We start from the raw sequence: 14816 nt of genomic DNA on the forward strand, positions 1-14816 counted from the left end.
TACTGCAGAGAGCACTGATTCAAAGAGCTCACCAGGATTCACCACACTAACCTGAAACCCCAAACTGCCAGTGCTGAGGTAAGTTATTCTAGCCATAGACAGACATTCAAAGGCTATAATTCAAAATATACTCACTACAACTCACAGATTACAACTCAAAGTCACTAAAACAGATGATAAGTCTATGGACTGTGGCACAATGTGATTTTTACTTGATTGTGATTACAATTTTATTGGCCCACATTTCCACACCGCAAACCTGACGAATGGATGATGTGTTGGGGGGTGGGGAAGGAGCAATGGAAGAAACAGACCTCCAGATTTTTCTTACACTATTGTTTCTAGGCAGAATTCAATTGTTTTTATTTGTAAAGTATACATTTTTATGCCCCCCCAATAAAAGCAGCCTGCCTGTCTATCCCTCCACATTTATTTCTCAACCAACAGACCAAATGACTTAAATGCTCATATTATTGCAGCACCCAAAATGGTGAAAATTCATCATTCAGCATGTAAGTTGGAAACACCCTAAAATGAAATCTATTCAGTCCACCTGAAACAAATAAAGTAGGTTTCTGAACCCAGGCTTACCTACTGGGTTTGAGCTTGAACAAATTTCTTAATCTCTTTTGCCTCAGTTTCTCCATCTATAAAATGGGAATAAAGTAGTACATATTTCACAGAGCTGGGTAAAAATGCCTAGAATTGGGCCTGGCACTAAATAAGCAAATAAAATTTGATATTATTTTTCTTGGACATATGTTTATGTAGTACATGTTAAATTTATATTTGCAGTTTCTTTTCATTCCCATGTTTAAACTTAAAGGATTAATTTGATTGCCCTTGGGAGGTATTGGTTATTTATATAAATTTATAAGAAAAATGCCAAGTGTCCAGCAGATATGCAAAGAATACAGACAATTCACATAAGAGGCAACCCAATTAAATATGGGGAAAGGTTCATTTTAGCAGCAATCAGAGATGTATAAATTAAAACCAAGCAATCATTTTGTTCCCATTAAATTAGCCAAGTATTTAAGATATGACTCCTATTACCAACAAGGTTATGATTTAAAATAGGCCTGTTTGGGAAAGAAAATAAAATAGACCTATTGATGTTTTTGGAAACAATACAAATGAATATTACTTTTTAGTAAAGGAAATTACTTTATGTATCAAAAGCCATGAAAATGTTCATGCTTTCTGATCCAATTTCCTATGCTTTCTGATGGTAAAAGTAAAATATTGAAAACAATTTAAAAACAATGGGGCATAAAGTATAATAACACATCATAATGTAGTCATTATATAATTATAAAACCATGTTGGAGCATGAAATACATCTGACGAAATGTTAAATGAAGGACCACAACAAAAATGCCATCAACACTATGCCACTGGAAAAAAAAACATTTATACAATTAGACAAAGACTGGAAGGAAACAGAGACAATAAATATATATTTAGTTGAGGGAATGTGGGAAACAATTTCATTTCCTTTACTGTTATAAATGTTGTTTATACCATATAAATAGGTACAACTTCACTACTTCTTTTGCCCACCTGCCCTCGAATTCTCACTGAATGAATTCCCCGTGACCTGGGGGTGGGGGGAAGGGGAACTTCTGCCCCCTGGCTATGTACCACTCCGCTAGTCAGCAAGGTCCTCCTGCACTATGACTTGTGATCCAGAGACCAGGCTCAGTGGGAAGTCCAGGTGCTTCCAGGAGGGTAAAAGCTCCTGCTGCCAATGCCTCTTAAATTCAGCAGCATGTAGGAAGATCAGGGACACTCATCTGAGACCTGCCTTGGGGACTGTGACCAGAGTCATCCAAAGAGGCCCTCTTCAGACAGCCTAATCAATAGCATCAGGTACAGCAATTTAAGTGATTTCACACAAACTCTTAGGGTGAGTGGTGACATGGTAAGGAATAACTTATTTTAACATCTCCAGGGGTAACGATTTTCCAAGTATTTCTCTACAGCCCTGTGTAAGAAGCACAGATCCAGCTAAGACCAGCCCTGTTAGAAGGGGAAGCAAACTTATCCTAAGGGCTACATTTTCATCCCAAGACCACTTCAAATGGAGATTGAGTTTACCACCCAGATGTTTTGCTATGCTTCTTCCCAGTCTCCCCCACAGGTCTGTTCCTTTAAGGGGAGATAAACACATTACAAATGTTTGTTATTAAATTGCAATTTCAGGGGGTGAGGGTGGGAGGGAGCAGAGACAATTCATTCACAGCTCATTTATTTTCATTCTCACTGCCTGGAACCAGTAGTTCCAATTTAAAAGCAGGGGGAGAGAGAGGGGAAGGCAGGTTAGAAGGTGGGGTGGCCGGGGTGGGGTGGGGGTGGGGTGTGGGGGGGTGGTGTTGGGATTAGATCTCTTGACTACAGGAATACCATGAATAAAAAGAGCCATCACTCTGGAACCAGGTCCTTTAATTGCTGATGCTTTTCCCAGCAGTAAAGCCTGGCAGGTAGCTTCCAGACACTGGTCTGCCCTGAGTGTTGAACACCTCTGGAAAAGTGGGAGAGGAAGGGGTGGCAATTGCTGGGATGTGTTCTCCATACTAATTAATGAAAAAGGATTTTCAACTTCTTTCCTTGAAATCTTACAATAGCCTCTCACTGGAGAACGAATGGATATTAATAAATAAAAAAAAAAAAAGTCCTGTGGGATCCCAGCTATTCCTGACCCTGGAGGCAAAATGGTAGCTGGGGGAGACTGCCAGGGTGAAGCTCTTGCCGCTGTCTGCAGAGTGGGGCTGACCACCCCCTCCCACAGGGACATGGAGGCGCATGCCTGGGTCTTAGGAAATGTTAGCTCTTGTTAATATCTCAGCAAGAACAATGATGTGGTAAAGGGTTTAGGCTCCAGAGACGGATTCTTCCCTTATGGGCTATGCAAGCCTGGGCCAGTTACTTAATCCCTGTGTGCCTCAGTTTCCCGAAGGGTAAGTGAATAACAGTACCTACCTCTGAGGATGGGCTAGTATTTGGAAAGCACTTAAAACAGTGAATGCTACAAATTAAGTGCTAAGTGTCTGTTAAGTAAACAAATGTTATAGTTATTATTCCTACCACCTGGGTGTGCAACACTAGGATAAAGGCAGAGGAAAGAAATAGCAGACAGACCAGCATCAGCTTGAAGAACAAACCCAGAAGAGACTCTGTAGCAACGACAGCTTGGAGCGTGTTAGTTGTGATGAAGCAATCAACCTTTGATTCAGCAGAGGAGCGAGGCCTCCTTGGGGGGCCTCTGCACACTCTGAAGAGTGTCCCCACAGCTGGCGGGGCTCAGCAGGTCATGTGTGCTGGCCAACAGCCTCTGTGAGAGCGTTCAGAGGGGAGGTGGTCTTAAGCTGCCTGGCCCTAAAACGGCTGCTGCAGGAAGCAGCTCCCCCCGCCCCTCACACACACTTGAGCAGACAAAGGCAGTCCCGCACCCACCCCGCGGGCCGCGCAGCTCAGCCACGCTGGTCACTGCGGTCAGCTCTCAGGCTGTCCTACAGCTGGACAAGGCTGCCCCGCACACGCGGGCCATACAGGCGGCCCTGCTCTCAGGAATGTGTCTTTTGGAGGGACACCTGCTTTGCTGGACTGCGAAGCAGATGGCCCGAGCTTCTGGGATCCCGGAGCTGCTAGCCCCGAGGCTGGGCCGGCATCTGCAGCCCGTGGGCCTGGCGTGGCCCCTGGCCACAATAGCCCAACCTCAGCCCCCAGCAGCCATCTGCTGGAGTGCAGACCTCTGTGCCCCTCAGAATGTATGCCTAATTAAAACGATTATGGCGCACACACGGGGCTATTCTTTCCCAGCAAAGGTTGCTGAGCTGAGCCGATCTCAGCAGACTTAAGCAGATTTTTTTTTTTTTTTTTTTGGAAAGGGGAAAGTCTTGCAAGCCCAGAGAGAAGAGAAAGGAAATTTATTAAAGTAACAAAGCTCCCCGGACAAACTGAGCCATAGTATCCATTTTACAAGAATAGCACAGGAAGTCTCTACACAAAAACAGGACCAGTTTAGGAGAATATTTATGATGGAAACCTTAGCATTTTTAAAAGTGTGGCATCTATGGCCTATTTAACTAACAATTATAAGTATTTATAAAGCCATGCTCTGGGCAGGTACTGGAAGCTAAGTGTGCCCAGCCAGGCTGCTACTATCCCCGCAGGGACACACTTTTGAGAACTTCATCTCTAGCTTTCCAGCATCTGAAGGTGAAGGGGCGATGAAGGGCGCCCTGACAGCCCCACACCCTAATTCTCTTAACCCAGGGACAGGCTGCTCAGTTGCAGGGCTATCACAACTAGAATGCAAATCAGTTCCTTTATCTATAAAAGCAATTAAAAGCTACAAGTAAGTGCTGGGGATAACAAGAATTAATGTATGATTTTTAAATGCATGCACATTTAGATAAGTCCTGCTGCAATGCCAAACAGCCTCCGGTACCGCCAGTGTGAAGAAATGCTGAATTTAAAGGAGTCTGAGCCTTAAGCCTTTTCTACCAAGTCTGGGGACTGGTTTCAGTTCACTGGATTTTAAAGTCCTTAAAGGAAAAGGATTCTTTCATACATCTGCTTGCGGTATCCTGCTCATCCGAGTCGCTCTCAGATAGTGGATACTGCTTTCCTATTTGAAAAATACTTTCTAATGCTATAGTTGGAAAAATACTACTATTATCACTTAAATTAACTTGTTAATTTTTTTTTTGAAGTGTTGTCGATTCTATTTTCTAGTTAGAAAATAAGTATTAGAAATTGTTAACCTGGCAAGAAGTGAGAATGAGGGCTGGATTCCAAAGGAACCTCCTCTGTGATGCAGTCAGGAGGACTTATCAGAACAGCAAAACCTGAAAATCTGAAAGCTGTGTCTATGTTACAATGAAAGCATCTTATTAGCTTTGAAGGGGTGTCTTTATATCACTTTTATGATCTATACTTGCATCTTGAATGTGTGTTTCATCTCTGAGAATAGCCAGATGATCTAATAATACTCAAGAAATCACTGGAATTCCATGAATAAGGAAACCTCTCCTGATAATCTCACATCATTTGATGGAAGCAAATGGCATGTAATGAAACTGCTTATTTTATCTAAGACTAGAACAAACAATTTAACAGGCAAGGAACTGAAAAATAGGTTTGACTACAAAAGCTCGTAGCAGAACTTCTTTAAGTTACTAAGAAGTTTGCTCCAAAATTAAATGTCTGCTCTATACAACACAAATGAATAATTCATGAAGTTCGACTACAAAGTTATGCATATATGAAAATGAACATAAGGAGATAAATTCAGTTTCAGTTTCACACTTCTTGAAGAAGTTTGATTTTATGGAGGGTAGTAAAATCAGTGTTGGGGTTCTTCATTTCTGTTTTTGGTTTTAAACAACCACCACCACTCATCCTCCTACTCCCACAGTCCTGACACAAAAGCTTGATTTAACGTCCATTCTCGGCTGAATGAAGCAATTGGCTTTAACTTTTCTCTCAGGTCCTCACTTAAACTGCAAGGTTTTGACTTACACTCCTATTGTCTGCAATTGAAGAAATCATTGTTTAAAGCCTCTGGCTCATGATAAGAATCTTACTAGACCCGATTTATACCCTGTGGAGGAAAACAGTTAACAAGGTGTCCCGTGTTTTGAATGAGGGCAGAAAGCAAAGTGGCCCTGCTCCAACTGTATTAATTGTCAACCTTTTCTACTACATCTGAATAATACAGAATAGAACCAAGAATTAGTTTTGTTTTTCTCCCCCACTTCCAGCTACTCTTAGGAGAAAAGTGAATATAAAATTCAAGGTTAGTTCAGTAGCCACTGCATATGTGCATATGGGGGGGAGGTGGGTATGTACTCTTGGAATCCAAAAACTCACCTGTTTCTTCACAAAGTAAAGCAAAAACTACCACCACCAAAACCTTCTCATCAATCATACCTTACGTTGGAATCAAGAAAGTGCCCTTTGTTAGTCTGGATTAATTCAGAATAGAATGTCCAACTGAACTGCCTTGAGTGAAAATGATCCTATGGACAAAGAAAAGTCACCATTTTCCTTTCAATACCCCAGAGGAGAGGTAAGACTCCCAAGGGATCTATTTGTCAGATAAACTCACTAAATTGAAAGGTGACTGCACATCTCAACCTGATGGTGGAACCAACCATCACTTGTGAACTAGCACGTTTTGCCTTCAGGGTTTCTAAGTGAAATTCTAAAATATCATTTTAGTGCTAAAAAACTTAGCAAGATTACAGTGGTCTTTCCCTGTGCAATGGCTTTATGGCCTTGTAAAGTAAACTTCGTAGGGGAGGCATGCTTAACAGTTAGGCTAGGTATTTTCTGCTTCATCAGGAAAGAATCAAATTGCCTGAATGAAACTGGGGGAGGGTATGATGGAGATGATTAAAATGTTGACAATTTATGTTAGGGTTTTACCTTCTGTGAACTGAAACAAAAGTCAAACACAACCCCAAACACCTCATAACAAGGTGTTATAACTCACAGAACTCATGTATTCTATTCAAAGGATGAGGCCAAAATGTGATCCCACAGTCATAACATGGGTTCTCACCCAAGGCACAACACACAATGGTTGGTGCACCATGAATAGTCATGGGGGCAGTTTGGATCTTCGCATGTAACTTATATTAAGAAAATTTACATGCTTGAAAGCAATCTCTACCATAACATCAGGCTTCCCTGGTAGCTCAGACCTTAAAGAATCTGCCTGCAATACAAAAGATCCCTGGGTTGGGAAGATCCCCTGAAGTAGGAAATGGCAACCCACTCCAGTATTCTTGCCTGGAAAATTCCATGGACAGAGGAGCCTAGCAGGCTACAGTCCATGGGGCTGTAAAGAGTCAGACACGACTGAGTGACTAACACACACACTACATCATCACTCTCATTTGCCAGCATCTCTGTTTTCTTGGGTGGGAGGAAAATGGTGGAATTACAGGTAGACCTCAGAGAATTGTGGCTACTGAGAATTACCTATAATCTGTTGTACATATGGGAAAAGGCCTTCCAAATAAGGATGCAAAAAGCATACTGTGCGTAACTAAACCAAGAGCCTAGGAATGAAATGTCCACCCTTAGCAATACCCCTACTCTGGAACAACCCTAGAGGGAAACTCTGTGTGCGTGTGTGTGTATGTTAGTTGCTCAGCCATATCTGACTCTTTGCGACATCATGGACTGGGGCCCCACTAGGCTCCCATGTCGATGGAATTCTCCAGGCAAGAATACTGGAGTGGGTTGCCATTTCCTTCTCCAGAGGATCTTCCCAACCCAAGGATTAAACCCAGCTCTCCTGCATTGCAGGCAGATTGTTTACCACCTGAACCACCAGGGAAACAGGGTAGGGATTATTGTTTATCCCTTCAGATGACTGTTTGCTAACATATCTCTACAGGATGGGTTCCTAGAAGGAAACAAGCCACCCTGAGGTTATCATTTAGAGGTGACTTGTGACACCATAGCTTTACTGACTATGGCAAAGCCTTTGACTGTGTGGATCATAATAAACTGTGGAAAATTCTGAAAGAGATGGGAACACCAGACCACCTGACCTGCCTCTTGAGAAATCTGTATGCAGGTCAGAAAGCAAGTTAGAACTGGACATGGAACAACAGACTGGTTCCAAATAGGAAAAGGAGTACGTCAAGGCTGTATATTGTCACCCTGCTTATTTAACTTATATGCAGAGTACATCATGAGAAATGCTGGGCTGGAGGAAGCACAAGCTGGAATCAAGATTGCTGGGAGAAATATCAATAACCTCAGATATGCAGATGACACCACCCTTATGACAGAAAGTGAAGAAGAACTAAAGAGCCTCTAGATGAAAGTCAAAGAGGAGAGTGAAAAAGTTGGCTTAAAGCTCAACATTCAGAAAACCAAGATCATGGCATCTGGCCCCATCACCATGGCAAATAGATGGGGAAACAGTGGAAACAGTGGCTGACTTTATTTTTCTGGGCTCCAAAATCACTGCAGATGGTGACTGCAGCCATGAAATTAAAAGACGCTTACTCCTTGTAAGGAAAGTTATGACCAATCTAGACAGCATATTAAAAAGGAGAGACATTACTTTGCCAACAAAGGTCCATCTAGTCAAGGCTATGGTTTTTCTAGTAGTCATGCATGGATGGGAGGGTTGGACTATAAAGAAAGCTGAGTGCTGAAGAACTGATGTTTTTGAACTGTGGTGTTGGAGAAGACTCTTGAGAGTCCCTTGGATGGTAGGGAGATCCAACCAGTCCATCCTAGAGGAGATCAGTCCTGAGTGTTCATTGGAAGGACTGATGCTGAAGCTGAAACTCCAGTACTTTGGCCACCTGATGCGAACAGCTGACTCATTTGAAAAGACCCTGATGCTGGGAAAGATTGAGGGCAGGAGGAGAATGGGACAACAGAGGATGAGATGGTTGGATGGCATCACCAACTCAATGGACGTGAATTTGGGTAAACTCTGGGAGCTGGTGATGGACAGGGAGGCCTGGTATGCTGCGGTCCATGGGGTCACAAAGAGTCAGACATGACTGAGCAACTGAACTGAACTGTGACACCATTCCATTCTACTGCCCACCTCTCCAAACTCCTTAAATAAAGGGGATAATTACTTGATTCATCCTAGAGCTGAAAACTATGCTCCTGTTAGGTAATAACAGCCGGACTTCCTCATTATTGAACTTCTGATAACAGATTCGGGTCCTGTGGTCTTCATCAAAAAAAAAAAGAAAAAGAAAACTCTCAAGTCACTTTAGAAGAAGTGAGGCTTGTCTAAGGACAGGAAAAACTTCAGTCTAAGGGCAAGCCAGGAACCCCTGAGCCAGGGCCCAGGAGTCAAAGAAACCTACAGCCAAACCAAGCAGACCTGTCTCTAGCTCCCCATCTGACTGCTCCTCATGAAATAGTCATGTCACAGGAGACCCAGCCTGCTCCTGCCTTTAATACTGCAAAGCCACATGGAAATATGAGTCCCTGATAACAAACACACCCAAGGAAGAAATTCTTAACACCCAAGGGCAGGAGACAAAAAGGCCAGAGGCAATCAAGAGGAAAAAAAAAGAAACCAGCAGTACAATAAAGAACTGCTAGCAGAATGGCTATCATCAAAAAATCCACAAACAGCAAATGTTGGAGAGGGTGTGGACAGAAGGTAAGCCTCCTACACTGTTGGTGGGAATGTAAATTGGTACAGCCACGATTGAGAACAGTATAGAGGTTCCTTAAAAAAGTGAAAATAGAGCCGCCATAAGATCCAGCAATTCCAACCCTGGGCATATATTTGGAGAAAAACATCTGAAAGGAAACATGCACCCCAGTGTTCATTGCAGCACTGTTTAAAAAAGCCAGGACACAGAAGCAACCTAAATGTCCATCGACAGAGGAAATGATAAAGAAGATGTGGTACATATGTACAGTGGAATATTACTCGGCCATTAAAAAGGATGAAATAATGCCATTTGCAGCAACATGGATGGACCTGGAGAGTGTCATACTGAGTGAAGTAAGTCAGACAGAGAAGGAGAACTATCCTATGACATCCCTTATAGGTGGAATCTAAAAAGAAATGATACAAATGAACTTACAAAACAGAAAGAGACTTACAGACTTAGAAAACCAACTCATGGTTGCCATGGGGAAGGGACGGTTAGGGACTTTGGGAATAACATGTACACACTGCTATATTTAGAATGGATAACCAATGGGGGACCTAGTGTATAGTACATGGAACTCCACTCAATTTTATGTGCCAGCCTGGATGGGAGTGGGGTTTAGGGGAGAATGAATACATGTATATGTATGGCTGAGTCCCTTCACTGTTCACCTAAAACTACATTGTTAACTCCATTGTTAATCAGCTATACCTCAATACAAAATAAAAAATTTAGTTTGGAAACAAGTGATTTGGTAGCTTGAGATGCAATAAAACCCATTTATTCATGCAGAAATCTGCAATCTGGCTGTTTGTATAAAAAAAAAAAAAAGACCTCCTGACAGATACTGAACTTGTAAGGGAAGAATAAATAAATCCCACAGATCATTGAGAACATTGCCCTCCTCATCTTCCCCACCTGAGAGCCACTCTAGAATAGGGAAGATGTCCCAATACTCCGAGGAGCCCTAGATAGCTTCTGTAGAAGAGACAAGGGTGTCTAGAGCAAGCCAGTGCTGCCCAGAGCATGAACTGAGTTGACCAACAGAGTGGCTTTCGATTGCTGAAATGACTACAGAAACTGGCCAGGAAACCGGAGTGCCACCTTGACACAACCGGATGCAATTAAGACCAATGGTGACGAAACTAGGCTGCAGATCGTGAGGGCAGTGCATGTGATCCACAGCCAAGGTTACTGCATGAGGCGTCTCACTGCCAACAGGAACATCAAAAACCTCACACATCATGCTGTAAACATTGTGATGAATTGATCTGAAAACCAACAGGCTCCATTCAGTTCACAAAACACTTCATTTTTAGACAAGAAAGCAGCTGGATGAACTGAGTCCACTTTTAGCAATAAATAAAGAGGGAGGTAAAAACGTGTTATCTGATTTGCTACAGGTTTTCTGGCTGGGCTATAACAGACTCGAAGTCAGGTCAGCAGAGTCCTTGGGGAGAGCAGACAGATAGATGACTTTCTCCAGCCCTCTATTTGCTGCTCTTTGATGGGGGGCTGTTACACCAAAGCTTCTACATAGTGTCAAAAGGTCACACCTAAGAGGTTTCTAGAGGAGTTAGGGAAGCTGAAGTTTATCAGGGGTGAAATGATTCTCCCAATATACCCTTGTACTAAGATATAAGCAGCAAGATTTTGCCCAGACTCTGGCCTCAACCCTTAACTTTATTTACACATAAAGCCAAAGTTGCACTTTTTAAACAGTAAATCTCACTGGAAATCAGTAGCTGAAATTAAATAAAGACATAAGAAATATCCTGCCAATAACAAAATCAGTTCTGCCCAAGAACTTTCTGGGTATCCCCAGGTGGTAACTAGAAACTCGCCTCACAAAAAAATAAGTAACCATTTAATTTCTTAGCACCAAATAACAGTACCTCAGTACTGAAAACAATTGGAGAAAAGAGATACTAGACTTAAAATTAGTGTTTTGCAAATAAGAAAATCTTCCCCTATCAAGTGTGAAGCCCTATTTTAACCAATTATTTTTTTCACAGAGAAATGTCTCAGATACATTCCACACTAGTTAGGGCTATGAAACAGGTTTAATGTTGTAATTTTGATATCTTCCTGACAGCAAGATAAATATTACGAACACTGCAGGAACTGAAGTATGCAAATTACTTGCTTACCTGAAATAGTAAACGGAACACTTGTGAGTGTGAGTATATGTGTTTTACTGTGGAAAGGGCCCTATCTAAATTCTCAAAGTGACCCAAGAAAGGGTCTGAAACCGACTGAACCAAGATGGGTAGAGGTCTCTGCCTCAGACCCATGGGCCCCCAGTGCTGTGATGTTTTAGTAGCATCCTCGTTGCTTCTCATGGTCTTTCTGTTTTTAGCTATCACCTCTCACCCACACTATTCACACCACTTTTGTGGTTTCTATTTGTCTTACCCCTCTAGTTGCTTTTCTTTCTCTCTTCTCACTCACATTTCTGCCACTGCTCCTTCACTTCTATTGTGAGGACAGGTATCACTTGATTCTAAAAAGCAGTGTGATCCTCTTCTCGTTAGCAGACCAGTCATATGTCTTCTAAATTGCAGCACTTGGGGTTGGTCTCATTTCTGCTCAATACTGGGACTCTCTCTTGTTACCTTTGGGTTTGTGGGTATTCTAGAAAGTTGAAGATGCCAGCTACCTGCTTGCTGGGGACATTATTGGAGCAAGCTTCTCCTAGATATCAGCAGGCTGAACATCAAAGTTAAATGGCAACAAACACATGCTCCCTGCTTAACCTATGATCTACGGATGACTTTAAGGAAGTTGAGGCTCTTTTGTCTCTTTTCCAGCTTATATGAGCATCTGAAATATCTGCATCCCCAGACTAAGCTGGGATTTGCAAGAAATATTTAGAGCTTGCTCAGCATGGCACTTTCAATCATGTTCTATAAATGGGACACTGGTAAATGAGCCATAAAGAAAAAAAAAAGAAAATGCTACTGCTTCTCTATTGGTAGATTATAGCAAAATGTAAAATGAAAAGAGGGAGATGAGGGAGCAGAGGGATCTCTGATTGCTGGAGAGTCAGATGAGCCTGGGGGCGACAGAACTGGTAAGAATCCTGGCAATTGCTGAGCCCTGTGACAAGGACAAAGTTGCAAAGCTGCTTTACCCCACCACAGAAGATAAGATGCTGGCTCCTGAAATGCCTGAAAACTGCTTTCACTTCTTACCTGTCACTGCAGCTGTTTTATAGTTTGCGGGGAGGGAGCTGATTAGCTTTTTACATAACTAAAAATGACAGTGCCATGGAGGGGAGAGATATTCCCAAGAAGAGCTAGAAGTGGTAGACCTCAGATAATATAAAAATAACTGAATTAAAAACTGTACATACATAAAACATGCACAGAAACATCAGCTCTTCAAAAGTTGAAACAGAGATGAAACATATGAACAATAGAAAAAGCAGTTATAGATACCCAAAAGGCAAGTAATAAGAAAAAAGTGGCTGAGAAAAGCCATAAACCCCCAGTCCTCCTGCGTTTGCACTACAAGGGTGTGGGTACCCACAGGTCTCCACACCTGTGGTCCAGATGGATGTGTCTGTCCAATTTCTTACCTCGCTGCGCTCACTGGCTGGGATGTGTGAAGGCTGTACTTCTTCATCGAGCGGCTCGATGACGGTCACCTCTGCAAACTCCTCCACGGATTCTTGAAATTCAGGTAAAGATCTGCGTCCATAACGCTTCCCACCTCTAACATATTTGGGCTGAGCTTCGAGAGTGCAGTCTGGGCAAGGAGACAAGAGTTGAGGCCACATTACAAGACAATCTCAGTCCCTATCTGACACTCCCAGCCTTCGGACACAGCCTCTTATATACCAGCCCCAAAATAAACCACCACCGTTTGCCAGCTGCAGTGGATGTGGGCGTCCATGAGCCAGCAGGTCAGATGCAGAACATAGCTTCTAATTCCGAAAGATTTATAGTGCCCTGAGTAGATCTTAGCATATGGTGGGAGAGATGCAGAGCCCACAGTGAAGAATTTGCTTTAAACTATGGAATTAAGATCAGGACAAAGCAAGCAGTCATATTTGTTCTTCTGTTTATCAAGCTCTGCTCACAGACAAAGGGGAAGGTAGAGGGACGGATGATACCACCAAAGAAACACATTGGAAAATGATGATAAAATGAACACTGTATCAGCACTGTAAAGGTAGCATTCACTCCAATTAGTCTGGAACACACCCCTCTTGTACCTCAGTGACTCCTTTGTTAACCATCCCACTTTCTGATCCATCAGACAAGCAAGACGAGAGAACAAAGAAACCGACACAGTGCGTCCTAATCAATTAACGACAGCTCATTGCTTACATAAAACTTGGCATCAAAATCTCATTATAAAATTAAAAGCTGTGGAATAAAACAGCAAATGCAAAACTGCATTAAGGAAATGATATATTCTTTTCTCTTCATGAGCTTTGTGTATTGCAAAATAAAAAAGAATGTGCATGTAAGGGGAGAGTCACCTCCTGACCTTGAAGAAGGGCTTCAGCATTCTGCAGGACATGTCTCAGGTTCAACCTTCACCATCATCCCCACCTTCCCCACCACCAAAACCATCACCACACCACCACCATCACCACACACTAATCTTCCTCTACAATGGTAGCTTTAAAGCAATAATACTTCACTCATTACGAATATCAAATTAGAGATAGACCTTTTTTCTTAGCATCTTGAACATAATTAGGAGAATAAAAATTTCCATGAAATATAAGACTGGCAATACTTTGATTTCAGTTCTTATCACCCATACAGACACACTGTCTCTCTGGAGAACATATGTGTTCTGTTTGAACATGACAGTCTTTTTTTTTTTTAACATGACAGTCTTAACAAGGTATGTCTGAACTCAGACATGTAGATTTTTAGGTAAGGGCTGTACACATTTCAACAAAATTAGGGTAGATGATTAGACAAGAACTAAGAAAATAAAACCCTACTCCTTAACATGAAAATGTTAAGGGGTAGCCATTACTTTGAAGCTTCCCTGGGAGGACTGGTGATCCTATGTGACTAACTCTGTCCTCACTCCCCCCAGGCCCTTTTCCTGGGATAAGCTCTGATTTCACAAATGTGCTCAGAAACATCCTGAAAATACTCAGCAAAGCTCAGAGTGAAGTATTTATGCTTGTTCTATAAATTCTAGCGATATTTATACCCAGCTTTTTCAAAGTACCAGCCAAGTCACTTTATTAGGTCGAGTGATTCTCTTACACAAAGTGTTCAAGCATACAAAATTTATACTGAAAGGCACATGCATATCTGAAGGTACCTTTTATCAGAAGAGATTGTGTCAGCTTGTGAGCATTCAGGAGCGGCCCAGACACCCGAGCTACTTGTTGGCAGCTGACACCCACAGATGCTAGTCAGATAAGAGGCAATGTAGAACCATCCTTAATTTATTACATATTCTTAAATTTTAGTGGAGGACAACAAGATACACCATTTAGTGATGATGGGGGCTTAGAAAAAATTAAAGGGAAAATGTAAAACATCGGAAAATGGAACATGGGATTTTTCCACTGTGAGGAGATAGTCACGGTCTGGGGAAGGAAGTGACAAAGAACTCTTAATATACGCTGTGCTTTTTCACAGGAAAAAAAGCAGTGGGACAAAGCCACTGTTT

General features: G+C 42.2%; 1 protein-coding gene across 5 annotated transcripts in view; it reads right to left on the bottom strand.

The window, feature by feature from the left end:
* NIN (ninein) overlaps positions 1-14816 on the bottom strand; it is a 100673-nt gene that overhangs the window by 54274 nt on the left and 31583 nt on the right. For all 5 annotated transcript variants that reach the window (XM_043471649.1, XM_043471647.1, XM_043471648.1 and 2 more), the window contains exon 5: positions 12745-12914. In XM_043471649.1, coding sequence (XP_043327584.1) covers positions 12745-12914 — 170 coding nt within the window. The remainder of the gene's footprint in view (positions 1-12744; positions 12915-14816) is intronic.

This window comes from Cervus canadensis, chromosome 6 (assembly GCF_019320065.1).
Source record: "Cervus canadensis isolate Bull #8, Minnesota chromosome 6, ASM1932006v1, whole genome shotgun sequence".
Classification (NCBI taxonomy): Eukaryota; Metazoa; Chordata; class Mammalia; order Artiodactyla; family Cervidae; genus Cervus; species Cervus canadensis.